A 27,991-nucleotide genomic window follows, 5' to 3' on the forward strand; every position below is an offset into this window, starting at 1 on the left:
AAAATGATTGATAGCAATGGACATGCGTGTAGCTTCGAAAAATTTTCACGCTTAAACGGCAGATCAAGATGAAAGCAATGTCATGAACCGGCGGTCACCTTTCTGTTGAGTCTTGAAATCCTTCAACCCGTGTTAGGGATCGGGCAGACAAGGCGAAAGTGCGATCAAAACCGGACGTAAGTAACGGGTGTATGTCATATTTGTCTCGGGAGGAATTGCAGCGTCTATGATGACAGCTTGGCAAAATGCTTCATCCATATCCAGCCAACCTGGCTGGTGGAATCATCTTGGTTGCGGGCAAGCCACAACTCGCCCTTCTCACCGAAGACGTCGAAGATTTCTCCAGCCACGTAGGTCAAGTAGGGATACCCTGCCTCACGCCGGGCACGATCGATATTGAACTCGTAGAGACTTGCGGCGAGGAACAACACTGCAGGTTCCTTGGGGGCATGGACTTCAGGGTCCTGTGGAGGCTCATGCTCGTTGGGGTTATCGGACATTGGCATGGCCGACGAAAACAAGCCAGAGGATCGGGCCGGGGCAATTGATGGGTCGTTGCCACCAGACGTAGCTCTAAGGATTTCGGCAAGTAAAGGCCCATCGATACTGAGTCTCGGCAAACTAGGGAATGCCTCGGTTCCAGCTGATTGTTGGGAGTCCCCGACACCAGACGAAGAGCGGGTAACTTGTTGTAGGCTGCGTGATGTATCCGGGGATTCGGGGATGGCGCGCCCGGAGAAAGTCGAGTCAGCCCGATGACGGCTGGTGCTTGACGAGCTCTCAATCCGGGGAGATTGGAAGAGCTGGCTGACGCCACCGAAGTCTTGAGAGACTTTGGGTGAATCTTCTATAATCGACCGGCGATGGGTAGAGCTATTGGCAGTGGAGGTTCGACGAGTTGAGCTCATGGAAGGCCGACGAGGAGAGGCCATACCACCAACTCCTACTGAAGGCGTATTAAAGTTCACAAGATTCACGGTTTCAGCTAGCAGGGCACCGTTGCAGATACCAAGAGAGAGAACTTGTGCCTCTGCAAGGTTGTAGTCACTGCTCCAGTCGCTGATCAATTTCTCGAAGGAATCTGGGAACGTGTCCACGTGAGCTCCCACTTTCTTCTGCATGATTCCCCACCAGGTTGTCTGTATCTGGACGAAGTTCTTGAGGCAGGCTTCCATGAGCTTCGCAGTCAATGCATACAGTCTGGGTAACTCTTCCTTCAAAGTTTCATTCAAGGCAGTGTATTGCTCGCCCTGCTCGGTGGTTTTCTTATCGGGTTTGTCGCCGCGATCGATGAGAGCCTTGTAGCGACCATAATCAATCAAACGCTTATCGCGCTTCTTCATCACTCGCTGGGGCCCTTCGTGAATTTTAAGCAATGTGACCATTGGTTGAATGACACTATTGCGGACCACGCCAAGATGCTCAGGCAAATCAACGGTAATGATCTCCCTGATTGAATTTTTGAACAGACGCCATTTGGCCTCCAACTCGTGGTACTGTGATGGCGAGACATTCATCACACCTTCAATGGAAAGAACAAAGTCATTCAATTGATCCATTGCACGTGTCGTTTCCCGAGTATACATCTCGACGTCACGCATGACCACCTGCAACTGAAAAAATCCGTCACCAAAGCTCTGGGACAAGGCATCGTATTCCTTGTCTTCGACCAAGTCAGACATCCCCACTTGTTGCCGGAACTTCTCTGTGCGACGCCCAAAAGCTTTTGACAGACCCGCTCGGACATCAGACTGATTGCGTTTCCGACCAACCACTTGGCCCACGACATCTACACGCTTCTTCATGTCATTGATTCTGATAGAAACGTTTGTCACTTCCGTGCGGGCATTCAAAAGTTGTGCGTGGTCAGGGTGATCAGTTGGTGTTGCAGCTAGAAGCTCATTAAGGAGAAGGGGGTATTTGAGAATCCGTTGTACAGGCTTAACCAGCAGCGAATCCAAATCCCAGGCGGTAGTCAGATCCGCCGCCCAATCCCGGCATTCCCTCAGCCAAATATCGACTTTCGGGTTTCCCTGGAGAATCTGCAATTTCTTGTTTGCAGCATCATAATTCTTCAAGTATTCGGAATAGACTCTTTCCATTTGAGCCATGTTGGTGGCGAATGCCTGACCAATATTGGTGGCACGATCCTTTTCGAGATCCGAAAAGCCTGCATCCGCCGACGCCTCCTCCTCGACGGCCTGTGAGGCAGGACGATCAGCATTTCGTTTGCTGCTCCAGCGCTGAGACTTTGGCATGATGTAAATGCTTCTCGCAGCTTGCTTCAGTGCATCTTGGAAGGATTGAGAGAATTGCACAATGTCGTTTGAGTTGCCAAAAAGAATTTTAACATCCTCCGGCGAGAGATCTAGACAAGATCCTGACGTCCCCTTGTAAATATCATCCACGACCTTCATGTCACGGCCGAACGTATGTTCCGTGTCAACAAGCTCTTTGATGACGTTGCGTCGTTTCTTGAGGCGTCGCTGTTCTGGTGAGGGCGACTTCCTCGAGTCCATGCGCACTGGGTTTTCAGCAGATGGTGCCAATGATGTAGCAGAAGATCCTGCAGCTTGATCAGAATGACTTGGTTCGACTCGTCGAAGTGAGGAATCCTCACTGCTTCCTGCGCTGTGGGACACTGCTGGCAGGTGGATTGGAAGTATCTGGTTGCTGTGACTCGGCTGCGATTGGCTGTGGATGTTGTGGAAAGCGGCAGAAGGTCCAAGGGAAGCTTGGGACTCGACTGGGAGCTCAGTGTTAGAGAGTCCAAGGCCTGTTTGTTGTCAGTGACTTCTAGTTCATCTTCCGTGATGAGAAGCTTTCGCATATACATACCGTCGTTCATATACTCAGGTCTTTCATTGGCAGGAGTGACTTGGTCGTCTTCAGCAGCCATCTGCATCCAGTCCATAACAGACGGGGAAGCATCTTCCCAGTCACCGGGCCCAACCAGACTTGCCGCATTGGAGTGTCGGTTAGAAGCGACGGAAGGATCCTGGAACCTGGGCACTACCACTGGCTCGTCTTCCAAACCATCCGTCGGAGCATCAATCCGCATTGCGGGAACTCGTATATCTTGGCGTATGTTCTCTTGTGGTCCCACTGCATATTCCCTTGGTCTAGCGGCGGGCACTTGGCGGGCGGCTGGAAGGCCAGGCGAAGGGAGCGCTGGTGGGAGGCCAGGAGAAGCCCGGGCTGTAGGAAGACCATGGTCGGGTGCCCTGCCTCGGGCCAATTCTTCCAGATACAACTGTGTAACGCGGCGCGAGTCCCATTTTCCTCTCTTAACGAGGATCGGGGGTGTGGAGAACAGATTGGATGCGGGTAGTTGTGATGTTTGGAGCGTATCTGGGCCCATTAACCCAAGATCCTGGAGTGGGCCGTCTTCATGCTCATCATCTGCGAACGAAGCCGGGCGCGTTTGAGCAGCCGAGCACGGCTCGGTGGGTGGCTGCTCTATCCCTGGATTAGGTCCCTGGAGAACAGAGTCTTCCCCGCTGTCCTCGTCGCAATGTTCGTCGCAAGTTGATTCTTGGTTATGCACGGAAGAAGACCAAGAGCTCATACTCCATCTAGGGTCAGATGGATCGGCAGCTTGAATTTGTTGCTGCAACGGCTGGCCTTTCCTAGTCTCCTGGGGATCCAGGCTGCCCGAAGATCGGAAGAAGGGTGGCCCAGGAAGCATAATTTGGATCGACTCCTTGTCATCATTCTCGGACATACTGCATTCTGGCTCATCGCATGATTCACTGCTCGAGCTGGATTCGCGAATCTGCATGATATGGTTCAGCAAAGTGCGGTGGGTTTGGGCCGCGCTAGGTTTGCGTGGGATGAGATGTATCTGCGGTTCCGGATCGATATGAGTATCATCAGAGCTGGCTGAGTTTGGTGCGGCACTGTCAGGGACGTTCAATCCAGGCGCGCCATTGTTCGATAGCTCACGGTGACTACCATCCGGCAAACCAAGTGTTGGAGAATCCATTGTTGTGTGTGGAGCATTGTTATCCGAAGCAGAGACCGAAGTATTCAAATGAAGTTGAGGCACAATACGAGGCTCCACGCCGTCGTCAACAGGAGCCTCTGTTAACTCTGTAACTGTCGTGGTCATTTCTATGGGTAAGGGATGGTTGCTGGTAGCCGCACTTGGTGTTGTCTGCTCATCCTCGGGAGATTCAGGTACTGCTATCACCCTTGTACGACGTCGAAGTTCCGCTTCCTCCTCTTCTTTTCGTTCATTCTCTTGAACAGACCGGTTGAATGCTTGCTGGATGCGCTGTCTCCGCGTTTCGAAATCCACGTTACCCAGTTCGGGCAATTGACGTTGGCGCGGTCGGGGAATATTACGCTCCGCGCCACGGTCAGCGACTTTTCGCAAGGACGATAGCCTTTTCCCAATTTCAGGGGAGCGCGGTGAGCGGGGGGATGATGAACCAGCATTCGAAATTGTTTGCCGAGGCCGTGAGCTACGCAATGGCGGCGATTTTTGGGGGGTGGAGCAGAGACGTAAGCTTGTAGGAGCTTACTCCGATCCGCTACCGAATGACGGGTTCGGCCAACGGCCACGTCCCGGCGGCCACGCGCTGTCATTGCAAACGAAGCAGAACCATCTTCTTTCGTGCTGGTAGGGCTATTGATTCCAGATGGTTTAGGGAGTCGACTTGTGCCCTTAGGGGCCAATGATATGGAGTTTGAGCGACTGCTGAATGTCGCATTCGCGGTTGGGGAGAGAGTTTCCGAGCCGGAACCAGAGCTGAGGCGGCGCGAGGAAATCGGAATGCGGGATCTGGAATTTGGATTGTCGGGAGACCCGTCCCCGGTCTTCCACGGCTGCAAGGGTGCTGAAACCGCCATCTCAGGATTCCACGGCTCTGCAAGGGATTCGCTGTACGAATTCACAAAGTCACTCCGCGATCTGCGGTGACTGAGACTTTTCCTCCCACTAGACTGCACGGCCTCAAGCGAATTTGCCTGTCCAAGATACCACGCCGTTGGTGTCAGCGGTGTTCGAATCGAGGATGGGTTGGCCAGGTCTAGAAAAGCCGGGTTTGGGCTTGATATGCTGCCGTCGGAGCCCCTTCGTCTCAGGTGCGCTGGGATTCCAAGACCCGGGGTGGTCAGCTGCGTATTCAGAGTCAACAGTTCACCGAACAACGGTCGTCGCGAATGCGATTCTGGAATACGTTGGTAGAGTGGGGGTGGAACTGTTGTTAGTGGCCTCGTCGGTCCTTGTGTCTGAGGCAATGATGGTTGTGGCTCAATCTGCACCGTAGGGCTGCGCACGTCGAAAATAGGTGGTAAAGACTCGCGCAATTGACGACGTCGTGACAGGGAAGAACGCTCAGATCCGTGTTCGCTGCCTGTCGGGCTCGCAGCGCGAGAAGTTGATCGAGATGTAGAGGGGAGGGGGAGGACTGAATCAGAAGTATTGTTGAACCGGTTGACAAGGTCCCTGAAGGATGGCTGTCGGGAGTTGATAGAAGTGCCTGCTGAAGATACATTGGCGGGGCCTTCGCCCAAGGTGGGCGAATCAGATACGGAGCGAGGTATTGGGCGTCTGGTGCGGGAGGATTCTACGACGTTTGCTGGCAAAGCGGACACTCTCTCATTCGGCGAGGGACCCGATGCCATGCCGTCCCTTGCACCCGTCACATTGCCAACGCCCGCCTTGGGTGGTGCTGACAAAGGTGGACTCTGTCGATAATAGTCGTCAGGATCGGGAGAGTCACGCCCAGTCTGGTCTTCAGGTTGACCGCCAGAGTGCAGATGACTTGAGGAAATGGAATCGATTGACTCGAAGCCCGATCGGCGGGAGGAGGGATACGTGGTGTGGGCCAAGGTACTGGACGGGGAGAAAGGTGTAATCGGTGAGACCTCAAATGGACTGAGAGCATCGTTCGCGGATTGGCTATAGGATGGTGTTGATGATTGTCGCCCAAACGGCTGGGAATGCCGCGTGCCAGAAGCCTGCTCGACGCCGCTGCCAGACATTTTCGCATGCCTTAGACCGACGTGGACTGGTGAACGGCCTTTCAAATTTCCAGGGTGGGTTCTGGCGTGATGCGTTGTTCCGGGGTGTGGTCGCCCAACGAGGTGTCGCAGGTAAGTTGACTCAGGCTACAAAGCAATCCCGGGGTGGTGTACCCCCATACAGCATCATATTCGAACCCCCAAAAGACAGAGACTTTTTTCGAGTTGCCACGTGCAGCTCGAGAGAAGCAACAGCTTTGGTGACTCGAAGCGGTGGACGAAAGATGCAGAAAATGGGGAGAGATCGACCGGGTGAGCTGTGTGGAAGAGCACAAGGCGCCAAAGAAGCCGATGACGAATGAAATGCCCCAAGGAATATGAGTGGATCCTGACGTTTGCTCAGCGTCTACAAACCACAGTCTCTGATAGGATAAGCGGGGAGGGGCGGAAGCAGATTGAGGATGGATGAAGAGCGGGCCAGATCGTTAGCTTTTTTCCTCTGTGCACCCGCCGAGTTTGCTCACTGCAGTGTCGATCAGGGTAGAGGAGAAGGAAAAGGGGAGAGATCCGAAAGGATGAAGTTTTCAATCTTTTTTTTTCTCACGAAGAAAAAAGTCTAAAATCGTAATAATTCCTCGGGGTTGAGGGGGGAATGGGGAGTTAGAGACCAAGTCTGAAACCGTGGGATCGGTGGGTTCGGGGGCCTTTGTTCATTTCCAGAGAACAATGGAGTACATACGTGAGACTTAGATTTATCTAAACTACCTCCTGCATGGAACTAAGAACTTATTGTCGAACCCAGCTTATCCCGACTATTGTGACTGCGTATCTATCATATTTGGTATCATATCCTTACTCTGTCCCTAGAACTCCATCGTGTCCGATTGATATCAATTCAAAGTTCCCCACCCCCAATCGAGTAAAGTCCCAGGAACATCAACTTGGATTTCTGCCCCTGCCAGCAAAACATGGAACGGGCTGACGCAGTGGGGACGCAATTCCTTCGCAACGGCCTTTCTAGACTCTCTGCCCGTACCGTGGGTCGCTCTGTCCCAATTTTCGGATCTTACCGATCGCTGATTGGCCCTGGCTATCTTTCCTTCTTCGGACTTTTCATGTGGGCCTTAGTTATTTATGGCTGCGATCGTGGCCCCCGAACTATATCGCTGGGGGCGGCCACATTTGGCAAGAGATTAATCTTAGATGATCAGCAACTTACATTGCCAATTAAGGGAATTATCTTCAGTAAGCATTCAAAAAGTAATAGCACCTTGGAATCTTGGAATTAAAGCATTTGAACACATATGTAGGGGCATAGTGTTGACTAACACGCGGAGAGCGGAGACAATATATATCCAGGACCTTAGCCTGGTCCATCATGATGAAGTCTGGATCATCGTCATGAAAAACTTGAATAATATGAAATGAACCACTTGTGTACGAATTATTCAAGAATTATAGAGAATAAAGTTTGGTTTGTCGGCAGTTTCATCATGTACGTGGGAGTCGCAAACCCCTTCTTACGTAGCAACCGGGATCCACGGTTTTCAGACGCGTCAAACCTCGCGGCACCAACAACCGGGTCAATGGCCCACGCAATGGCCTTGTAAACAAGGTGATTCTCCTATCCCCTTTTTCCCAGCAGGTCTCCACAGACTGTCCACTATGGGCAAGAAGAGAAAAAGACCGGTCAAGGACCCCGGTCCCACGTCGTCGTCTCAGGCGAGTATCACCGCAGCGCCCGGCCGTTTCAAACCCTCTAAAGACCCCGTTGCGCGAAATACCCGCACAACGCATCCAGTGATTTCATTGTACTACCGGCAGGTTTTGACACTGCGCCAGTACCTCTTGGATCAACTACCCATATCTTCCAAATTGCGGCGAAGGCGCATCACATCTTTGCGATCGTCATCCGAGCGCAGCAATGTCCAACCATTGGCAGACCTGCTGGATTACACCCTAGTTGGTGTACTGAAGGAGCCATCTCCGAAAATCGACTCCGAGCGACAACGCATCTATCGAGAGTTCACCCAGTCTCAATCCCGGTCGGTCCTAGTCAGCACGGACACGGGGCCGACTTCCCCCCAATCCGAAGTATGAAAGATTTTGAACTCAGGACTGTCTGAGTTCCAAACGGCTAATGTCTGGTAATGTTTAGGTAGTCGATTTTGTGATCGGGCAACTCTTCAAACAGAATTCTAAACCCCAGCATCTACTCACGCATGGGTTTCAGCGCTCGTCGAGGGAAAATGAAGGCCTAGAGGCGAAGGTTCCTGGAATCGTGATTCAGTTCCACAATCAAAATGTCAACACTCTCCAGCAATCACCTTGGACGGAGGTGTTGGACCTGTTGGGGCAGAATGGGGATGACATTATGCTGCGACTACTGTTTGATTGCGGCATTTTTGCTCCCATTGACACCCAAAGGGCCATCTACCATCAGTTAAGCGGTATGCTTCTTTTGCTACACCGACCATGAAACCAGCTCACAACTATTGTAGGCCAACCGCTTTCATTTCTCGAACAGATTTACGAGTCTTGTGCGAGGCCTGGCGAGTCAATTCCGGAACAAAAGCCCCCCGAAAAACCCAAACACTCTAATCGCCAGGGCGAAATCTGTAGTCCCAACAGCATTACCTTTCTTCGGCGCACTATGCTGTATAGCAGAAATGCACATTGGTCAAACGGGAAGCTGATCGTTGGATTAGGCAAGACTCGTAAGCTGCCAAACCTCTCCATGTCTCCATTCTGAAATTGTCATTGATTACTTGAATAGATGTCTTCAACCGCTTCCTAGACTTGGCCTCGGCCGCTAGGACAATACACGTGATGATGTACATCTTCCCACGGCAGTTTGGTCTGCGCAATGTGTTTGTCCCGACAGGAGACCAAAATGAACAATTTGTAAGCCATGGCCACGCTTTTCGTGAGGACGAAATATTTGATGGCGATGGTCATTCGAAAATCCCCAAGCGGCTTCGCGGGCAAGTTGTTGAGCTTGTACACAGACTTCGAGCCCGTCATGCTCGTTGCTCATATGAAGGATTATTGAAACATTATTGTCCGACAGAGGTGTGTTTCAAATTCAAAGGCTTATCGTTAATATCTAACATCTGCAGTTGATCGGACCCTGGAAACTAGAAGCTTCGGCCTCGCCTGTCAAGGATCGAGTGACGGGAACTGAACCTGGCTCGTCCACTGAGGGGAAGTTGACCACGCAGTTACCGCTCAAAACCACTGCATCTATCAAGGAAATAGGCCCTGAGCCAATTACTCACCCCTTGGAGCATTTAAATCCTCCTGGAGTCAATAATAGGACCTGCGAGAGCCGTATTAAGAAACCTAAACTCAGCCTCACACATTATGCCACACCGACTTCCTCCGTCTCTGCTTATTGTCGAGCAGTGCTGCTTAACCTGATTCCCCAAAAGTTTTTCGGCGAAGGACCAGAGGGATTTTTCAATCGAAGGATCATCATGAAACATATCGATTCCTTCATCAAAATGCGGCGGTTCGAAAGTCTCAGTCTGCACCAAGTGTGCGAAGGGTTGAAGGTATGTTCACAGCACCAAACTGTGAGACATCAATTATAGTAACGAAATGTGCAGATCACCAATATTCCCTGGCTGGCCTCTCCCAAACTCCATAATTCGCGAAGTGCTAAAAACGCCAAACTATCTCTGTCCGATTTCCAGAAGCGCACAGAGATCCTCCATGAATTCATTTACTACATTTTTGATTCCATCCTTATCCCCCTGGTCCGTGCTAATTTCTACGTCACCGAGTCTCAAACACACCGCAACCGCCTGTTCTATTTCCGTCATGATGTATGGCAACGCTTGACAAAGCAGCCTTTGGAGACCATGAAAGCGACCATGTTTGAAGAAATCGAGTCATCTCGGGCTCAAAGTTTGCTAGCAAGACGATCTCTCGGATTTGGGTCTTTACGTTTACTCCCAAAAACTACTGGCATCCGCCCCATTCTCAATCTGAAGAAACGCGTTTCCAAAGAATCTAATTGGGGCGGGAAAAGAAGAACTTATCTCGCAGCCAGTATTAATTCCAGCCTTGCTCCGATCTCCAATATGCTGTCCTACGAACGGAAGAGACAACCTTACAAATTCGGTTCATCCTTACAATATGTCGGAGATATTCATCTTCGGTTGAAAGATTTCAAGAGACAACTGATTCAACAATCAGCTGAAGCCAAGGACAACAAATTACCCAAGCTCTTCTTTGTTAAGCTTGATATCCAGGGCTGTTTTGATACCATCCCTCAGAAACAGCTTTTAGGTCTAATTGAAGACTTGGTGTCTGAAGAGACTTACCTCGTTACGAAACACGTGGAGATGAGTCCATCTGCCTTCGATGTGCGAGGGAAACCCACTCGAAGATATGTTGGACGTGCTACGCCAGCAATGAAACAGCAGTCCTTATCAAATATGGTAGCTAGCCAAGCCCAGGGTGGTAAGACCAAGACTGTCTACATCGACACCATTAATCAAAAGCTCCATGGCGCCGATGAGTTACTAAGCCTCCTCGACCAACACGTGCGCAATAATCTTGTCAAAATGGGCAAAAAGTACTTTCGCCAACGTAATGGCATTCCACAAGGCTCCGTATTGTCTAATCTGCTGTGCAACTTTTTCTACGGGGAGGTGGAAGAACAAGTGTTGGGTTTCTTACGTCCAGCGGACTCGGTCCTTCTACGCCTTGTCGATGACTTTTTACTGGTCACAACCGATGTGAACCAAGCGATGCAGTTCCTCAAGACCATGATCCCGGGTCAGCCATCTTACGGCGTGTTAGTCAACCCAGCCAAAAGTATGGTCAACTTTACCGCGGCTGTAGACGGGATTCATATCCCTCGAATAGAGGGATCGACGCTATTTCCGTACTGTGGCATTCTCATCAACACACATACCCTGGAGATGGTTCGAGACCAAGATCGTCTGCTAGAGGGTGGCGATTCAGCTGCCGCGTCCATCTCCGACACACTGACAGTCGAGACCAGTCGCGCCCCTGGTCGTGTATTTCGTCGCAAAGTGCTGGCACCTTTTCGACTCCAGATCCACCCGATGTATCTTGATGATGGCCATAACTCCCGAAGTGTTGTACTCGCAAATCTTCACACCAGCTTCATAACTTCCGCCATGAAAATGTACCGGTATATGAAATCCCTTCGAGGCCGCAGTCACCCAGCGCCACCTATCATAATCCAGACTATCCATGATCTCATCCATCAGACATCCAAAGTGATTCAAACACGACGCAGCTCGCGCTCAAGACCCTTGTCGTGTTTTGTCCAGTTGTGGCACCTGCAATACCTGGCCGCCTCTGCATTCCGGTTTGTCTTAAACCGTAAGCAAACGCGGTATGTGGCTGTGCTTCAGTGGTTAGACCGATTGGGAAAAGAAGCACGACCGAAGTCGAATGCGGAAGCGATTTGCCTACAGCAGGTAGCGAGGAGGGGAACGGCATTATTCGAGCAATGGCGCTTTTAATATTAAGAACTAGCTCCGGTAGCACCCATTGGAAGCTTGTTCCTGAGCGGTATCAACCAATAAGCGTCCCGTACCGTATCTGCCCAAGATACAAATTTCCGGACCACGGAACCACTAATTTTGGACAAGTACCCGAGTGGTCAAACAGCAAGATCGCTGGGGTCGAATTTACAATTCTAGGGAATCTTTGTATTCTTTAGGTAGCGCACGGAGTATCTGGAGGGGGGTTTGTCGATACCTACCTTGTTCGGTAGCCCTTTGCAGGGGATAGCGCTACCTGGCCAGTACCTGTACAATACATGGCGGTGACTAGTGCAGCACAAGTCCCTCCGAAGTACCCGCGTTCCCTGTTCTCGGCCAGACCGGCCGCCGGACTTGCCTGAGGCTCCGCTTGCAATCAATTCAACTTCGTTTTCATTTGAAAACATTCTCTTCAGCAACGCGACACCTTCATTTACGGCGACTGTTTTCTTGTTTTTTACTACTCTCGTTTCTATTCCATTTCCTTATTCCTCCATTCTCATCCGAAGTATTCCAACTTACACCCCCTTGGCGGCCCCCAATACACACCCCGTAATCTCGGGCTTCTCCTGATTCGTTTTTATTTTCTACATTTCCACCCGTTATACCTGATCTGGCGATTAACGGCCTGCGGCTGAGCCTGCAATTTCGCTTCTTGAACCCGTTGATCGATTGGTTTTTTTTTGTGTTTTGATTTTGCATCTGGAAGCCCTGCATCCTGCATCCCTCCCCCTCCAGAAACACCAATTCCGAGCCTTGCGTGCGATCTCGAACCCCTTCCGCCCTCCTCGTCGATTCTTACCTATATTGTTGCTTGGAACACCGATGGTATTTGTGGAGGATCAGCTTTAAGTGCAACTACATGAGACCATGACCTCCGTCTGCCCGACACCCACTTCCCCGCCCGAATTGTCCGGGTCCAAATCTTCCAAATCCTCCTCCTTTCATTCTTCACAGATCGATGGTGCCGGTGGCATCTTTACGGACATCTCCAATTTTGAAGACATTGGCCTAGAGGACGATGCGGAGCTCAAGATTGACGACCCCTCCACCCCTTATGCTCGAGCCGGCTTGACCGGGCGGTCGTCCGCCGCCAGACTGCCCAGCAAAAGTCCAGCAACTGCGACACGCGATTTGACCGCGACGCCAAAACCGCGGAAACGAAATCCCCTTCCTCCTATTCATAACCAAATCAATGGAGCCACCCGCGCACCACCATCTACGGGTTCCCTGTCAGCACGGTCTTCTAAAAGGAGGGATTCGGCGAGCACACCCAACTCCGGCGGCTTGACTCCATCCCAACCCCGTAGATCACGATCAGTCTCCCCGTTACGACCAATGTCCAGCCGATCCGCCTCGTCTACCAGTCTCGCCCTGTCTCCGCTCTCGGCACGTACACCCACACAGAAGCAGACATGGCAGCCAAATCGCAAGACCGTGAAGGATCTTGAAGAGGAGTACCATGATTCTGATGATGAGCTTCCCGATGATGCCAGTCTGTGGAATATTCCTATCTCTCCACGCCCAGTTCAAGATCGCCCGAAGTCTCGCGGCACAAGTCCGAGTGGCCGTAGTCCCGGCCCAAGGCCTTTGCCGATATCACATACCGTTTCTGACACACCCATTGAAAATCCTGCCGCCAATGCCTCCAGAGCAGCTCGCATGAGGAGAGCACCGCAGCGATCGAGCTCTGCGGGACCCGAACGGGGCCAATTATCGCCTCGCAACCCCCGCGCCTATTCATACAACAGTTACATGTCGGATCTGTCGGAGGAGGCAAGGATCATCACGGAGGCTCTGGAGTTCCACGAGGATGAGAATGGCCGTAAACGAGAGGATGCCGTGCAGAACGGCGGACCGCGTGACCCAAGCACAGAATCACCACGAGCGTCACGCGAAAATATCGAGCTGCCTCCGTTGCAGAAATCTAATATAATGATCGACCCTTTACCTATTAGCAAGGAGAAGGAGAAGGTTCTTACGCGAACGCGCCCTAGTTGGCTGCCGCCCAAGGATCAAAAGGAGGAGAAAAAGCACCTGAAGGAATACCAGCAGATGATGGCCCAATCAAAGGAGACTGGTGGGTTTACTTGTCATCTTGGCACGACGTAGGCACACGACTAATTGTATACAGATAAACGCAAGGCTGCGCGAGCTGCGTCCGCTCAATGCGAAAAGGACTCTACCCGAGCAACCCTTCAAAACATTTGGGATGAATTCGTCAGCCCAAACTGGGATCGGGCCTTGCGTGAACCACGTACTCGAGAACTTTGGTGGCGTGGAATTCCACCTCGCAATCGAGGAGAAATGTGGAAGCGAGCTCTAGGCAACGAGTTGTCCTTGACCGAGGAGTCATTTACGAAGGCACTTCAGCGAGCCAGGGACTTGCGCTCTAGGACCGAAAAAGAGCCTAGTGAAAGCAACAAACGAATGCTTGAATGTTTTGATGCAATCGAGAAGGACGTGTCACAAGCTTTCCCGGATTTGAATCTTTTCCAGGAGGGTGGACCGTTACGCGAGACTCTGATCGACGTGCTACAGGCATATTCGATGTACCGCAGCGATGTTGGATACATCCACGGCCTTCATTCCATTGCTGCTCTGCTAGTTCTTCAATTTCCCACCCCAAGCTCTGCATTTGTTGCTATGGCCAATGCTCTCAACCGTCCTCTGCCAGTCGCTTTCCTTACCTGGGACCGTGGTGCTATGGCACGCACATATACTTTAGCCTCGGAGACTCTGCGCTACAAATTCCCTCGTCTCGCTGTTTACCTCAATGAGACGCTCTCTCTGACGGAGGAAGAGATCTGGGAACCCATTTTCCGCACTTTACTCACAAATGGCCTCGATCTCGAGCGTGTGTCGCGTGTGTGGGATTGCTGGGTCTTTGAAGGTGACCGCATTATGATTCGCGCTGCTGTCGCTATTCTTGGCTGTCTCCAAGCGCAATTATTCTCTTTCCACCAACCGGATGATCAGAGTCGTCTTACTGTGCGCAACATCCTAGGCTGGGGACCTCGCCACGTCGGCGCGAACAACCAGAAACCCAAGGATCGCCACAGCGCCCCTGCGGCTACCGGCTTCGGCGGTGGTCAACTCTCAAATCCCGGTGTGGCCGACTATTGGGTCTTGACGGCCGCTGGCAACGAGGACGGCTTCATGACCGCAGTGAGAGAAGCTGGCAAAGTCCGGCAACAATAGACAAGCAGTTTTTCGATTCGAAAGCGCATGTTTTTCTGCCGCCTACTCTCGTTTTCACTATTTAACGCCACTGCACCTTTTTTTGTATGCATTGGCACACGTGGTGTGCCCGATACCTCTTACCCAAATCCATTCGCTGAATACCCGGAGAGTGCGCTTGCCATGACTTGTTTTCGTCCTGCTGTATAGTGGACTAATGATGGGTGGCTTGGCCCACCCCAACGCCGATTTGCCTTTTGTCTATTACTTGACTGTTCTACACATCCGCTTATTGCGTCCTTTCTTTGTGCCCGTATGGTTTTCAGCCTTCCTTTGTTCTCTTTCATTTCTCCACACTGTATTCTTTACTATTATGTTCCTGGGATGCATTTCGTTCCTGCCAAGGTCGATAGCGGTATACGTAGCAATCAAGGCTCTTTCTATTCACTTTGTTCCAAACCTTGGAATCTGGTTCCACTTGATCTTTTGTGAGTAGCAGCTCCACCAATGCCTTGTTCCCGTTCTCTGCAGCCAATGACAGAGATGTCCGTCCGTGAGAGCCCTTTGAACCTGGCTCATGTCCTTTCCAGATTAAAGTATTCATCACCTTCATGAAGCCAAAATGAGCCGCAATGTGCACATCTGCGATCTGTCTTGGCACATTCTGACTGTAGTTGAAGAAACGATAGTGGCTTTCATTCACCATCATTGCCTGGCATGAGCCGGAAACTTTAGCCTCGCTGCTAAGAAACTTCAAGATCGACTCTGGCTCTCCAGATGCTTTTCGAGCATGATATCCCCAGTTCCGTGCCGCATAATCATAAAAGGGATTGTTGCGTATCCGTGACTCAATAATGTCATCGGTTGCGCAAAACCCAACATTGAAAAATCCCAACGAAAGATACGTGATACAGGTGCTGAAATATCAACCTTCTCTTCCGAGAATTCATATGTACGCTCGAAATACTCCTTAGCCGTGTAATGTGCGAAATCGATGATCCCACTCTTTTGGTCCACGATGATCAATCCAGCGCAGATAGAACAAGGGTAACTGCGTCCGCAATGAACTTTTCATTGAAGCCTGTGACGCCCGTTCTGACAGCTAGAGCGTGTTGTATCTCTGGCAGTGAAAGCGCTCTCTTGCTGTACGTTAAGCAAGCCAAAGTTCGTCTAGCGGAATATCTGTAGCCTTTCGGCTGGTTTCCGATCCTCTCCACTGCTTGTATATAGGTATCGTCCAGCCGTGCCTCTCCGTAGTGTAAATCCTTGAGTGCTATCTCAAAGTCTCCTATGGTTGATTGACCTAGGAGAGATTTCCATGTGCAGCTTTGCAAGAAGGAACCTAGGTTTCCTGTTAGATATTTCACTCAGAGAGCCCCTCCATATATGAGTGAATAAATGAACATACATTCCACAAGCGACTTCGACGATAGTACGTCTGACCAAGTCCTGGATCTCGGGGTATCTTGATATTTGAGAAGCACAAAGCCTAGCCATTTGGCTGTTAACGTAATAAAGAATATCTTGGCTTTGAGCAGTGATCTCTTTCCAAACGCATCCATTAAACTGCGACATGATCTCTGGTATGTGTCGTGAAGTTGCAAATATATTGGGTGCAGTGTTTCTTTGGACACGGAATAGTTCGGTGAGAAGCAAACGAGGGGCTGTATTATCCAGGCTATAATACTCGTCCAAGGCGTCAATTGTGACAAGAACTCGGGAATATAACCGGGTAACGGAAATCGATGCTTCCATGATTTCAGTATCTGTTGGCCTGCCCAGGTCCCTTTATCGCTGTGGGTGGCATATAGGTTCAGAAGTTTCCTTGGAACTTCTTGTCGCCCTCTTGTGAGCTGTTTCAGGAGACTCAAAAGCACATCTGTGAGTCGTTGCTGTTGCGGAGATCGGTAGTTGCAATAGATGTATGCGATGCCAACATCAGACGAATTCCCATACTCGGCATTTACGTGGTCGATGACTATCGAACATATAATTGTCTTGCCTGCACCTGATATACCTGAACATAATAAAGTCCGCTTGCTTTTTTGATTGAGCTATTCCTGATACTCAGAGGGTTCCAGTAGCCACTGTCCAGTTTTTGCTGCTCGTTGACGGAGGACTTCACTATGCTGTTCCCCGTAGTCGACGGGAGTCAGCCGTTGGAGGAATTTGTGCTTGAGATCATCATCTAATGCCAATCTGATTTTGGCAACATCGCTCTTTGTGTTTGACATGGTCTCACTGACTGATATCGTTATTATTTGACTAGACACGTTTCTGGCTCAGCAACTTACAATTTTTGATCATTTCAGCGGCCGCTTCAAAGTTCGTAACCTCCCCTGGGTGGATCACTCTAAGGAGGTCTTTTGCATAGGCAGCAGCAGCAACCGCAGCATATGGCTGCCACTGTTTATTTTGGTGACCATCGGCGTAGTCGCAGATGCCCTTGATCACGACGCATGGAAAATAATTCATCAATCCTGCTGCCTGCATTTCGAAACACAGCACATCATGAGCATCCCGCAGCTCGTCCCGACGCTGTGCAGATCTCATGACAGCATTTCCAGAGGCAATAAGACCGTAATGAATGACAGGATTTTCGGAAGTGCGGTGGAGTCTATTCACAGTTTGTTGAATGTCACAGTTTTGGCAGTCTTCTCCTTCCACGTGAATATAGTCCGCTTTGAAAAGAAGGTCTTGCTGTCGACCAGGAAATTCGAAGCCTTCAATTTCCGGTAAATCTTTCATTTCGTTCATCGTTTAATGCAGAAAGTCAAGAAATCTGCTTTTACTGAATCGATGGTCTGCCTTGACCCACTTCATTGCCTTCAACAGCATTGTCGGGGGTTTGTTCAAATGTGACTCGGTCAGGAATTGATTGTTGTCTTTCCATTTTCCCAGGTCGTATTGAAGAATTCCACCTAGTACTCATTAGCATTGGTCGTGTAGTTGTCAAAGTTGGGCCCCTTTATAACTATCACACAATATGATGATGCGTACCATGATTACCACGAGGTTCACCCACTACAACATCCCCGAGCCGAAGGTCTTTCCTTGGATCCTTAGTATGCGGGCTTTTTGGTGCACCACCTCCCACTCCCACTATTAACCCAAACCGGATTCTGGGAAATGTGCGAGCCATGTTGGTAACCGTTTGAACAGCAGCGTTTGTTCCATGTGATTCAGGAAAGGCAATGACAACATTATGTCCTCCCACTCGACCAAGAATATAGGCATTATCATCATTGATACCTGGCGGTAAAGCTTCATCTTCTTCGTCCAGTATTGCTCTTGCCGCATCTAGCTCAGACTCAAGCACACATAGCCAACCCACAGTATAAACATCGTGGCTGAGCTGTCTAGGAGACATGGAACGATGTATTCTTTGATAATGACTAGTCAATGAGGTATACTTCTCTGTTCGTTATCAATCCGAGGCTATACGTCCGAAAATCTGGGGTCAGCCGTGTAGTTAATAAATAGGTCAAAGCCTAATATATAGCGGAAAGCAAGAACAGAAGCAACTTAAGGATTCAAAGTGAGATAAAAGACGTTTCATCGGGGGCAGGGTTCAGCCCCATGGTGAACACATGTTGTTGCAGCAGGCGGCAAGGGAAAACGGACTATTGGCTTGAGTTGCTTTGCATATGGCTCCACCAAGAACATGATAGAATCCCACAGCCAAGTTAGAGCTCATAAAAATGTACTATGATGTGACAGGAAGCTTGGTTAGTACGACCTTGGAGGTAAATTTTTAATCAAGATCCGCCAACTTTGTGAGATCAAGAATTGGTTGCGCACTTCCTTTTCGTCGAGCTTGTGATGATGAACTTGGAATCTAGTCTTTGTTTGGGAAATACTCTGTGCTTGCCACGTCGAACTATCCAGGCCTTTTATTTACGCTCTTTAAATGCATGGACACGAGCTCTCCGTCTTATCTGCATGGCCCATTGATATGTGTATCTAGATATCCTGGGTACTACATTGTCTTCGCATACTTGATATTCGGATGGTGGATGGTGGGTCGAAAATTGAAAATTCTTTTTTTTTTTTTTTTTTTTTTTTCTTTCGATACTGCTTCTCTCTACAATTTATAGATTGCAGAGTTCCATTTTTTGTTTCCCTATCAATCCAGCGTCATACTATCATAGAGGGCGCCATAATCGCAACCATGGTATCAAATAGCTCAAAACTACGAGGAAGCACACTTAAAGACATAGAAGACTCATTTTGAGTAAGTTTGTCTAGCGGGTGCCACGTGTAGTAATCTACATGAAAGGCTATTAACGAAGCGCTAGCCATAGTATCGAATATAAACTATGCATCCGTGGTTCGGGACCGTGGATACCGAAACAACGCTGTGGGTGTCTGAGGATACCACATAACACAGGTGACTCACGAGTCACAAGACATGATATTTCTGAGCGCAGAATTCACTATGGAAAAAGGCCATGTTAGTGATGCTTTGCTCTGTACATGTGACATAAGCCGGTTTTGCTTATAACGTTAGCTATATTAGAACTAGTTCCTCCGGTTTCTTCCGAGTCCATAACATACAAAATCCATTGTTCTTCTGCTTCATCTATAATTAGATGGAAAAATTACATGCAAATTCTTGAACCCAACACCTTCTTACCAACAAAGGATGGCAAACAAACTCCCTCTGGGCGCATTGGGATTGGGCAGTGCCACTATCATCACCGCATACATCAGTAAACAATATCTCGATCGTTCTTGTCCAAGGATACCTATTAGCAAAGTATCGCAATTGAGTGCATGCCGACAACTCGTGGATACCGCATGTGACAGCTCAGATGATGATGTGCCAAAGCCATGGGGAGGAGAAAAATCAGGCCCGTTACCCTCTTGGTCGGAAGCCAGCTCGGGGGACAGGAAAAGCCGTTGGCTATCATCCTATGTTGCAGTTCAAGTGGACGTGCCAGTGGCATTACTCGAATCCTACACAAGCGAGGCTAGGGAGAGTGTATCAGCCAAAAGCGACAAGGAGCCGCGTAGCGCGGATGGTATGGCGCGAAATTTGATTGCTGCCTTTCTTGATGCACGGTCGACCGGGCCTGATGGCTGGCTCATAGACAGGAACGTGCCACCGAGGACTTATATGCCTGGAAGTCATTTGTTTGGAGAGGCACCTGGTCTTTCTGCCTTTATGTTTGACAGCTGGAGCTCCACACTGACAAGCGGAATCCAGCCTACGGTTTTGCCTGCGAGCGCACCTGTCCCAAGCTCTTTTTTCCCCTCGAATGAAGCACTTCTTGCATCCCGGGACTTGTCTCTGCCCGAGTCAGCTGGAACAGTCATCTATTGGAAGTTTCCCGTCGGTGCAGTCAATGCGTTTAACAAGGCGGCCTCTTACGGCTGGCCATGGCGAGTGATGGAAGGCGGTTGGCAAGAGTTCATCGTTGAGAAGATCTCAGAGGAAACGGCGAGAGTGACGTATGTCGCGTTGGAGTGCTCTGATTTACATCCTGGTGATCAAACACCAAGAGATTTCAAAAGAATGCCGTGGCTCGCTTATGAGGCTCACGTCTTATACGCTCAGAGTCTTCTTCTCCACACCGTTCGGCAACTAAGGAAGGCAGAATAAGTATAGAAGCACTCGACAATCAATGTACAATAACAGATATAAGTAACCCTCCAAGCTCTCAATTCAAATTGAAACGTACAAATTCAAGTTTCAAAGGGTATGATACTTTTCAAAAATGCTCTATTATGGCATCGTCGCGACTACTGATACCCTAGGCCAAGCTATGAGAGCTAAACCTGGAAGGATGTGATAAAAGGACGTAAAATCTTCTCTTAGACCAATGATAAAGTTCTACTTAGTCTTTCCACGATATACTCGAAGTAAAGCCGAACATGAGAAACCGGCAAGAAAAGTATTTGGAATGGCAGGCACTATGTAACATCGCCCCTAGTTATAGCAAAGCACATCCGGATATTGTACGGGACTGTTCAATATGTGGTCAAGAAGAACAGGGGGATCGCTCCATCACTTGCACCCACATATTTGAGATGGTGAAGAGCCCAAGGGAGTTCAACACATCCCAGGGATGCGTCGGATTGATAAGCGCTATGTCAAAGTTACGGAAGAGCTGAATCCGGCGAGAGGTCAGTAAACGTGTCATCAGGAAGAGAAAATATGATTTGAACGTGCAAGGCTATTTCCATTACCTCAAATATAATCTTTCCCATCTCAATTTGGGCCACTGGCTTCCCCAAACACTGGAATTTACCGTAACCGAATATAAGATCGTTGGTCCGAATCATGACAGCCAACCTAGCAGGGTCCGACTCCTCGAGCCACCGCTCTGGACGGAAAGCCTTTGCGTCTTTGCCATATATCTTCTCGCTATGGTGCATAGCATACGCCGAGTAACCGATGCAGGCGCCACCGGGTAGAAATACGCTCTCGCCGTCGACGACAACAGTATCGCCATCTGCCGGGACATCGCGCGAAAATATGTTCGCAACGGGCGGCCAAACTCGCAGAGCCTCACGAATGACGGCTTGAAGGTATGGAAGAAGTTTAGTCTGGGCGGTAGTAACAAGGCCTTTGCCCGCGCTCGGAGCATGGCCGCAGCTCACGGCATCGTCAATCTCATGTTGAAGCTTCAAGTAGACGCGGGGATTTGTTATAATGTGGAGAAGAGTGCCGCGAATTCCGCCAGCAGTGGTGTCGGAGCCCGCAAGGATCTGCTCTAGTGCCTCAGTGCGTAGTTCGTCACCCTTTAAGCCGTGACGCATGAAGGAGGCTAACATATCGGACCTTTCATCAGTGGAGCTTGCGGCGCGCGCATCAACAAGACGAAAGCATGCGTCCATCATCTTGCCGAAGCCATTGTTGTCCTTAGGTGAAGGCGCAATGTATTTGCCGACGAAGGGCGCTTGAGTGATCCAGCTGAATCCCATGGCAAGGGCGGTATTGCCGATAGCTAGTCCTTCCTCGTTTGATTGGAGATAATGGTCCACGTCTTGGTCACTCTGCAACATACCGAACGCCTTACCGAGGCCGACGCTGCTAATGACGTCTAGTGTAAAATACTGAACCTTTTTCGCTAGGTCCATGGGTACGACGCCACGGTCTGTAGATATGTATTTGGACCGAATAAGGTTCAGCAAATTGTGAACTTGCTCATCCACTGCTCTCTCGAGCTGGTCATTTTCCCGTCCCGAATACTTTGTCACTTCAGTCAGCGGTCTATACCGGTACAGATAGGTGGGGAAACAGTTAAAGAAAGTTGAGGCAGCTAACATACCCCTGGAGCCATTTGTTTTCTTCGCTGATCATGTTTCGCGTTATCTGTTTGACTGAAGACATTGTCCTTTCGATACTCAATTCGCACGGCGTGGTAGTACCAATCGGAGCGCTTGTAGCCAGGCTTGTTGTTCACATGCATCCAAACATCGGGGGAGGAAGTGATCAGCACCTGGGGAGCAACACGCGCAATCGGACCTGTTTTGAGTCGGAAAGGTTAGCTATTATGCGTAGGTATGGAACTCTAGTAGAGTTGCAGAGCACAATGTATGTCTAAGAAATGGATGACTCGCACCATGTTTCTCGTTGACTTTAGCGTACCACTCATGGCAATTACCTCGAAGTAATGCCAGGCTATGGGGCCAGTTTGAGATACCGGTCAACGAAGGTCCCCGAAAATGCTTCAATTTAGTATATGTTGTGGTAATCTTGAAAATATACAAGCCCAAGAGAACGCAGAAGAGCGTCACAGCCTGGCCCAATAAAGTAGCGTCTCCCATAGTGGACACAATAATGGAAAAGAGTTGACTAAAACGGATTATTTGGAGTATTTTGTGGGGTTTCATTGGATTTAATGTGTGATATCCCTGATTTTATGGCGAGTCACTGGTGGTGTCATTGACATGACTGTTTACTCGTGCCCGCTGCCTCGCCCCACTTCGCCCCGCAGTAGCCTTCTGCAAACAAACCAAACAGTCGAGTAAGTTTGTCGTAACCATGTTTGATTGGCTGCATGTGCATGGCCGTTACAGCCTGATTCTTCACACTCCTGCAGAATTACTATTACATACAACAGAAGACATTGCCTATCCAACATGAGCTCTCTTCAATTCCCGGATCTTCACGAACCTTTTGCCATCCTCACGGATAGGCTTATATTGTTTCCAACCCCCATCGCTGTGTCCTCACCTACGTACCGAAAAATGTATGCAAGGCTGCACGCCGATGCGGGGTTCTGCCGAATGGGCTTTGGGAGCGGATTCCCAATCAAGAACTGGAGTGACAACGAAACCCAGTCAGTCATTAAGACACGTGACATCGAGCGCTCGTGGAAGAAGTACAACTTGGGCGATTTCGCTGTGGGGTTGCGGGGGTCTTCTCAATCCGATGTTAAAGATGCGAATTCAGATAAGCCACGACTATCAGTGCTCAGAGCAGCTGAACTGGAGAACATGATTGGACTAGACCTGGTGCTCCTTGATAAGATTCATTGGGTTGGCTATGCCGGTATTCGCGATGCATCAACCACTTCGATGCCAACACGAGAGGCCGGAGACCCCGCTCTCCCACCTTGGCAGGAGATGATTGAACTGCGATATGGTGTCTCCCCAGAATGCTGGGGTACGGGCATTGCTAAAGAAGCGGCCCAGGCGGTCATGGAATGGGCAAAGGATGAACGGGGCGTGAAGAGATTCATCGCCGAAACCGAGAGAGATAATGAGCGAAGTGGACGAGTATTGCAGAAGCTTGGATTTAGCCACAGTGGAACAAATTACTGGAAGGAACCGGAGGAGATTGAATGGGAATTGGTAGTGCAATAAGTTGGAGGAAATATAGCCTTGCAGAATAGGGGATATGCCATAACGAAATCATATAACCGTCATGTCAATAGACCATAAATTTCTCATGTCAGAAAATCAAACCTTCAGGGCGGCGGCATCACTTTCCTCCCATGGATGTTCTGTCTCCACGGAAAGAATCAAGGCCTCGTGCGCAGGGCTACGGGGCTTTATATCGTACTTCCACGCAACTGGGTGGCTAATCACACCAGGTTGAAATTCTGCCTTGACATCCACCTCCTTGCCATTGTCAACTGCTTTATTAATGTTGAAGACCGCCAGCGACCGAGAAACACTCAGATACACCGTGTTCTCCGCCAAGAGTCGACCCGGGCATGCGCGTCGACCAAAACCGAACACGACACCGCGAGGGTCCATTTCAGGCTCACGGCCATCGACACCCAGGAAGCGTTCGGGCTTGAATGTCATTGGGTCATGATAAACCTCGGGGTCGTGAAGCAGGGCCCTACTCGTTGTTAGTATGTTTATCCCCAAGAGGCTTACGACAAAACCTACCAGATATTGGGCATAATCAAAGAACCCTTAGGAATGTGATAGCCTTCGTACATGTCATCATCGATAGACATGTGGGGAATACCCATCGGTGCGACTGGATGCCAACGAAGAGTCTCCTTCACAACAGCCTCGATATACGGAAGATTTGCGCGGTCGGCCGTCCTAGGAAGTCGGCCAGCGCCCAATACTCGATCAAGCTCTTCTTGTGCTTTACGCTGGACCTCGGGGTATAGGGTCATAGCTAAGAAGAAAGTTTTGACTGAGCAAACCGTCTGCGATTTGTTAGCTTGTTTCTTCACTCAGCAATGGATGCATACATACAGTGTCAGCACCGCCTGTGTACAGTGACGCCGCAGTCCACTTTGCGACAATCTCCTCTTCGGTGTCAGCAGCTGGATATCCTTCGGCCTTGAAAAGATTGGACAGATAAGAGGGCTTGAATTCGTCGCTCTCCATTTGCCGCTTGACAAAATCGTACGGTATATCGGCAGTGTTTTCGAGGTTCTTCTTCCATGCTTGTGCCTTGCGTTTGAAACCCGCTCCAGGGAACCAGGAGGGTACGTATTTCACTATCTCTGTTAGCTTTGCGGCCAAATCGATACCTAGGGGCAGTCTCACAAGCAGGAATCATATCGACAAGCCATGCTCCCGGAGTTCCTGCAATGGCGAAGTGCTCAAGAGCCAAACCGGCCATATGCACCAATGGGTCTAACTTATGTGGGTCAGTCGTGTATCCATATGCGATTTTCAAAATAATCGCGCCAGCCTCACTGGGAAAGTTAGTATTGACCTCTCCATATCTGTTCCTCAAGGCAAAACCTACGTTGAGATATGTTGCGACAGCTGCGAAGGGTCTTTCAGCACCCGCAGCAGAAACCGATGACACTCGACCTCTTGCAAGGAATTGTATTGCGCCACAGCGGCTTCGTGGCCGAGATAAGGTTGCATCGCCTTGCGATAAGCACGAAATCGGTCCGAATATGTTTGCATGGCCATAATGTGCTCCCAGCCAACCCTGACACATTCAAATTAGTGAAAGAGCTTGTTTATTTGCTTAATCGAGAGTCTATTACATCTCTGACGCAAAGACTAGGTTTGGTCGCGACGAATGAAGCGCCGAGCGTTTCCCGAGAAGATCCGTTGCGGTGCGACTGTCATTGAGAATCACGATGGTTTGGCCCATGACCGTGATCGAGCTGATTGGACCTGTTTACCAAATGATACGTCAATTTCAGCTGCACCCTCGAAACCCATGACGAAGCGCCTACCATAGAGATCCTTATGCTTCAGCCAATGCACCCAATCCGCCGTCCCTGGAGCGGGCAAGTCTGAAATGTTACCGAGAATTGGTTTTCCCTTTGGGCCTGGGGGCAGAGGCCCAGGCGCCTTTTTGCGGGAAATTAGAAGCTTGGTCGCATAGAGCACAATTGCCACCAGGACCACACCGACAAGTGTTTGAGATGGCATAGTGACCAGATGTGTTGGTATGCCAAAGCGAAAGGGGGGCAGCTATGTTGGAGCCATGCAATCATTTTTATCTTTAGTGCCATTGGTCATTCTTGTGCTAATAGCATTGAGTTCATAACATTCACTCCACTTGCCCACTTCATTCTGCCAGCCGAGAGTTACCCCACACGAACCGTTCCCGCCAATCGCTGTGCACCAGTGGATCGCGGCGCACGCTGTCCCAGGGATGAAAGGCTGTTCACCCGCTATTGACCCAGCGATCGGGTGACGCTCGGTCCCGGCCACAGTATGACGCTGCCGAAAGAAAGAGAACAAGGTCGTACGCCTGTGTTCCATTGTCCAAGTCCCTGGACATGATAGGTTTCAAGGGGCAAAATTTCCATTTTCCAAGTCGGAACGCACAATTCGTTTATCCTGGTGGGTCACTTTTGCTCCATCGAATAACAACAACGAACTGTTACCGAAGTCGTGTTTGCAGGATATTTAGCGCAGTTTCGGCCGTCTTTTCTGGCTAGCCTATTCCCACCAAGGAAGAAAATTGGCTTGCCGATGATCCACGCTTACGGTACCGGGTGTCCAATCCCGCGAACGAGGCGTCAGCACGGTCCGGCCCTCAAGTCAAGCAAAGCCGAGGGCCAAAACGGAGTCTTCATACAGTGGATATCACAATGTGACCAATCAACAGCTCCACCTGAGTTGCAGACGTTGACTGGCCCACCACGCATTCGCACTTCTGATAGGGGCGTTAGAAATAGTAGCTGTCACTTTCTTTTTCTTTTCATCTCTTGTTTTAAGAAAGATCAGCAGTTCGACCCAATGCTGCCGTGATTTTAAACAAAAAGTCCTGCCACTGGGATTTTCGCATCGGTTTGAGACCCTCAAGACCCGCTGTTCATCATGTCCCTGGCGGACGGTCCGTTTGGTAGTCTGTCCTCTTGCGCAGTATGGAGTCCTCGAACATGTGGATCTTGTATCTTGAGTGGAAACTAACGTTTGTCGCATTCTCATCAGTTAAACTGCTTTTCTACGGCCGCGAATCAAACATCATGTCTGGTCTCGAATACAACATGTCTGTGTCTAGACAGCACTTTCTTCACACAGGCAACCGACTGCACAACTCTAGACTGTGGCGTGAAAGCTGGTCTTTGTGAGTATATTCATTGATTTCTGTTTACATAGCTAACATGATACTTCTAGCTGCTACGAACCTGACAATGTCGATATGTAACGTTCCTCAGGCTAGCCAAGCTCTTATTTCTCCCGTATTGGCTGGGGTTCTTGGAATGCTAGCTCTGATCATGGTATCACTGCGTTTGATTCAGCGGACAGTCTTCAATCGACTATTTGGACTTGATGACGGATTGATCGTCGCAGCTCTTATATGCGCCGCTCCATTGAACTGCACAATGTTCCCAAGTAAGTGTGACACGCTGCTTTGAATCCACTCTCGTAACTGACATTGTCTACAGTGCAAAAATTCGGACTCGGCACGAACATATGGACAATCCCATTTGAGCATATTACAAAAGAATTAGAGGTAATTGGGTTCCCTTTTTTGCTGTATTGTTCCTAGCTCACAATCGTTCACTCTAGTTGCTCTACGTGGCCGAAGTGTGCTACATGGCTGCCGAGGCTCTAACACAACTGTCATTCCTCGCCTTCTACTTGCGCATTTTCCCAATACCTCGATTCCAATTGATCTGCTACTGCCTAATGGGCCTTTCGATCTGCTTTGGTATCTCCAACACATTTGTCATGATCTTCCAATGCACCCCTGTTCCGTATTTCTGGTCAGGATGGACGGGTGAATTTGAGGGAACGTGTATCAATATCAATGGGTACTCATGGTACAAAGCGGCGGTTCAGATTGCGATGGATCTAGGGATTATCACTCTTCCAATTTGGCCTTTGCTTCACACAGCGATGAGCACGAAAAGGAAGGTTCAAATCACTTTGATGTTCTGTACCGGCTTTCTGTGAGTGTTTTTTTTTTTCGCGTATGAATACACACGGTCTCACTCTAACCCTTTCAACCAGAATTACTGTCGTCAGTTGTCTAAGACTTCGATCTCTCGTCGTATTCTCAAAGTCTTCCAACACAACTTGTAAGTCATATACATGCTTTATAGTGATCGCTTCTAACTAGAAACGCTCCAGATGCAAATACTCCCGCTATATACTGGAGTGTTGTTGAATGTGACGTGGCAATCATTTGCGCGTGCATGCCCGCTCTCCCCTCCCTGCTGAAGCACCTCTTCCCCTCGATCTTCGGCCAACCGTCATCATACCACAACGATAACAAGTCACCACAGTATAATCAGCACTCGGATGGGTCTATGCCGCTTGGTCGGATCCAGAAGGATACTTCGTGGCAGGTCAGTACTTCTGAGACTCAGTTGGTTTATCAGCCAGTTGAGGAACCAGTTGCTGTCAAGCCAGTACAACCTGCTTGAGACATCGGCTGTATGTCGTATCTACGAAGTAACGGAATATGTTCG

The 27,991-nt window shown here is 49.6% G+C and overlaps 9 protein-coding genes across 9 annotated transcripts; 5 read left to right on the forward strand and 4 right to left on the reverse strand.

The window, feature by feature from the left end:
* Positions 1–224: 224 nt before the first annotated feature.
* On the reverse strand, positions 225–5,991 carry N7484_001900 (putative Rho guanyl nucleotide exchange factor; the record flags this gene model as incomplete). Its single annotated transcript, XM_057112320.1, has 3 exons — positions 225–2,776; positions 2,839–4,368; positions 4,527–5,991. The coding sequence occupies 3 exons, from the start codon at positions 5,989–5,991 to the stop codon at positions 225–227; spliced, it is 5,547 nt and encodes a 1,848-aa protein (XP_056977057.1).
* A 1,644-nt stretch (positions 5,992–7,635) lies between these two features.
* On the forward strand, positions 7,636–11,474 carry N7484_001901 (telomerase reverse transcriptase; the record flags this gene model as incomplete). The annotated part of the gene is made up of 6 exons (XM_057112321.1): positions 7,636–8,064; positions 8,129–8,420; positions 8,472–8,687; positions 8,747–9,042; positions 9,090–9,524; positions 9,579–11,474. 6 exons carry the CDS (start codon positions 7,636–7,638, stop codon positions 11,472–11,474), a joined length of 3,564 nt encoding a protein of 1,187 aa, XP_056977058.1.
* Positions 11,475–12,365: 891 nt separating this feature from the next.
* Positions 12,366–14,696, forward strand: N7484_001902 (putative TBC domain protein; the record flags this gene model as incomplete). The annotated part of the gene is made up of 2 exons (XM_057112322.1): positions 12,366–13,575; positions 13,630–14,696. The coding sequence occupies 2 exons, from the start codon at positions 12,366–12,368 to the stop codon at positions 14,694–14,696; spliced, it is 2,277 nt and encodes a 758-aa protein (XP_056977059.1).
* A 2,033-nt stretch (positions 14,697–16,729) lies between these two features.
* Positions 16,730–18,045, reverse strand: N7484_001903 (uncharacterized protein; the record flags this gene model as incomplete). The annotated part of the gene is made up of 4 exons (XM_057112323.1): positions 16,730–16,920; positions 16,970–17,416; positions 17,468–17,596; positions 17,676–18,045. 4 exons carry the CDS (start codon positions 18,043–18,045, stop codon positions 16,730–16,732), a joined length of 1,137 nt encoding a protein of 378 aa, XP_056977060.1.
* A 1,275-nt stretch (positions 18,046–19,320) lies between these two features.
* Positions 19,321–20,280, forward strand: N7484_001904 (uncharacterized protein; the record flags this gene model as incomplete). The annotated part of the gene is made up of 1 exon (XM_057112324.1): positions 19,321–20,280. The coding sequence occupies one exon, from the start codon at positions 19,321–19,323 to the stop codon at positions 20,278–20,280; it is 960 nt and encodes a 319-aa protein (XP_056977061.1).
* A 379-nt stretch (positions 20,281–20,659) lies between these two features.
* Positions 20,660–22,451, reverse strand: N7484_001905 (cytochrome P450; the record flags this gene model as incomplete). Its single annotated transcript, XM_057112325.1, has 4 exons — positions 20,660–20,788; positions 20,868–21,872; positions 21,953–22,149; positions 22,247–22,451. 4 exons carry the CDS (start codon positions 22,449–22,451, stop codon positions 20,660–20,662), a joined length of 1,536 nt encoding a protein of 511 aa, XP_056977062.1.
* Positions 22,452–22,766: 315 nt separating this feature from the next.
* Positions 22,767–23,492, forward strand: N7484_001906 (uncharacterized protein; the record flags this gene model as incomplete). Its single annotated transcript, XM_057112326.1, has 1 exon — positions 22,767–23,492. The coding sequence occupies one exon, from the start codon at positions 22,767–22,769 to the stop codon at positions 23,490–23,492; it is 726 nt and encodes a 241-aa protein (XP_056977063.1).
* Positions 23,493–23,588: 96 nt separating this feature from the next.
* Positions 23,589–25,493, reverse strand: N7484_001907 (cytochrome P450; the record flags this gene model as incomplete). The annotated part of the gene is made up of 7 exons (XM_057112327.1): positions 23,589–23,976; positions 24,027–24,298; positions 24,348–24,595; positions 24,645–24,796; positions 24,850–25,041; positions 25,100–25,232; positions 25,295–25,493. 7 exons carry the CDS (start codon positions 25,491–25,493, stop codon positions 23,589–23,591), a joined length of 1,584 nt encoding a protein of 527 aa, XP_056977064.1.
* Positions 25,494–26,390: 897 nt separating this feature from the next.
* On the forward strand, positions 26,391–27,946 carry N7484_001908 (uncharacterized protein; the record flags this gene model as incomplete). The annotated part of the gene is made up of 7 exons (XM_057112328.1): positions 26,391–26,406; positions 26,575–26,640; positions 26,691–26,909; positions 26,963–27,030; positions 27,087–27,469; positions 27,531–27,598; positions 27,651–27,946. 7 exons carry the CDS (start codon positions 26,391–26,393, stop codon positions 27,944–27,946), a joined length of 1,116 nt encoding a protein of 371 aa, XP_056977065.1.
* Between the last annotated feature and the right edge of the window lie 45 nt (positions 27,947–27,991).

Source organism: Penicillium longicatenatum (genome assembly GCF_028827895.1).
Source record: "Penicillium longicatenatum strain IBT 33135 chromosome Unknown contig_1_segment0_segment0, whole genome shotgun sequence".
Taxonomy (NCBI): domain Eukaryota; kingdom Fungi; phylum Ascomycota; class Eurotiomycetes; order Eurotiales; family Aspergillaceae; genus Penicillium; species Penicillium longicatenatum.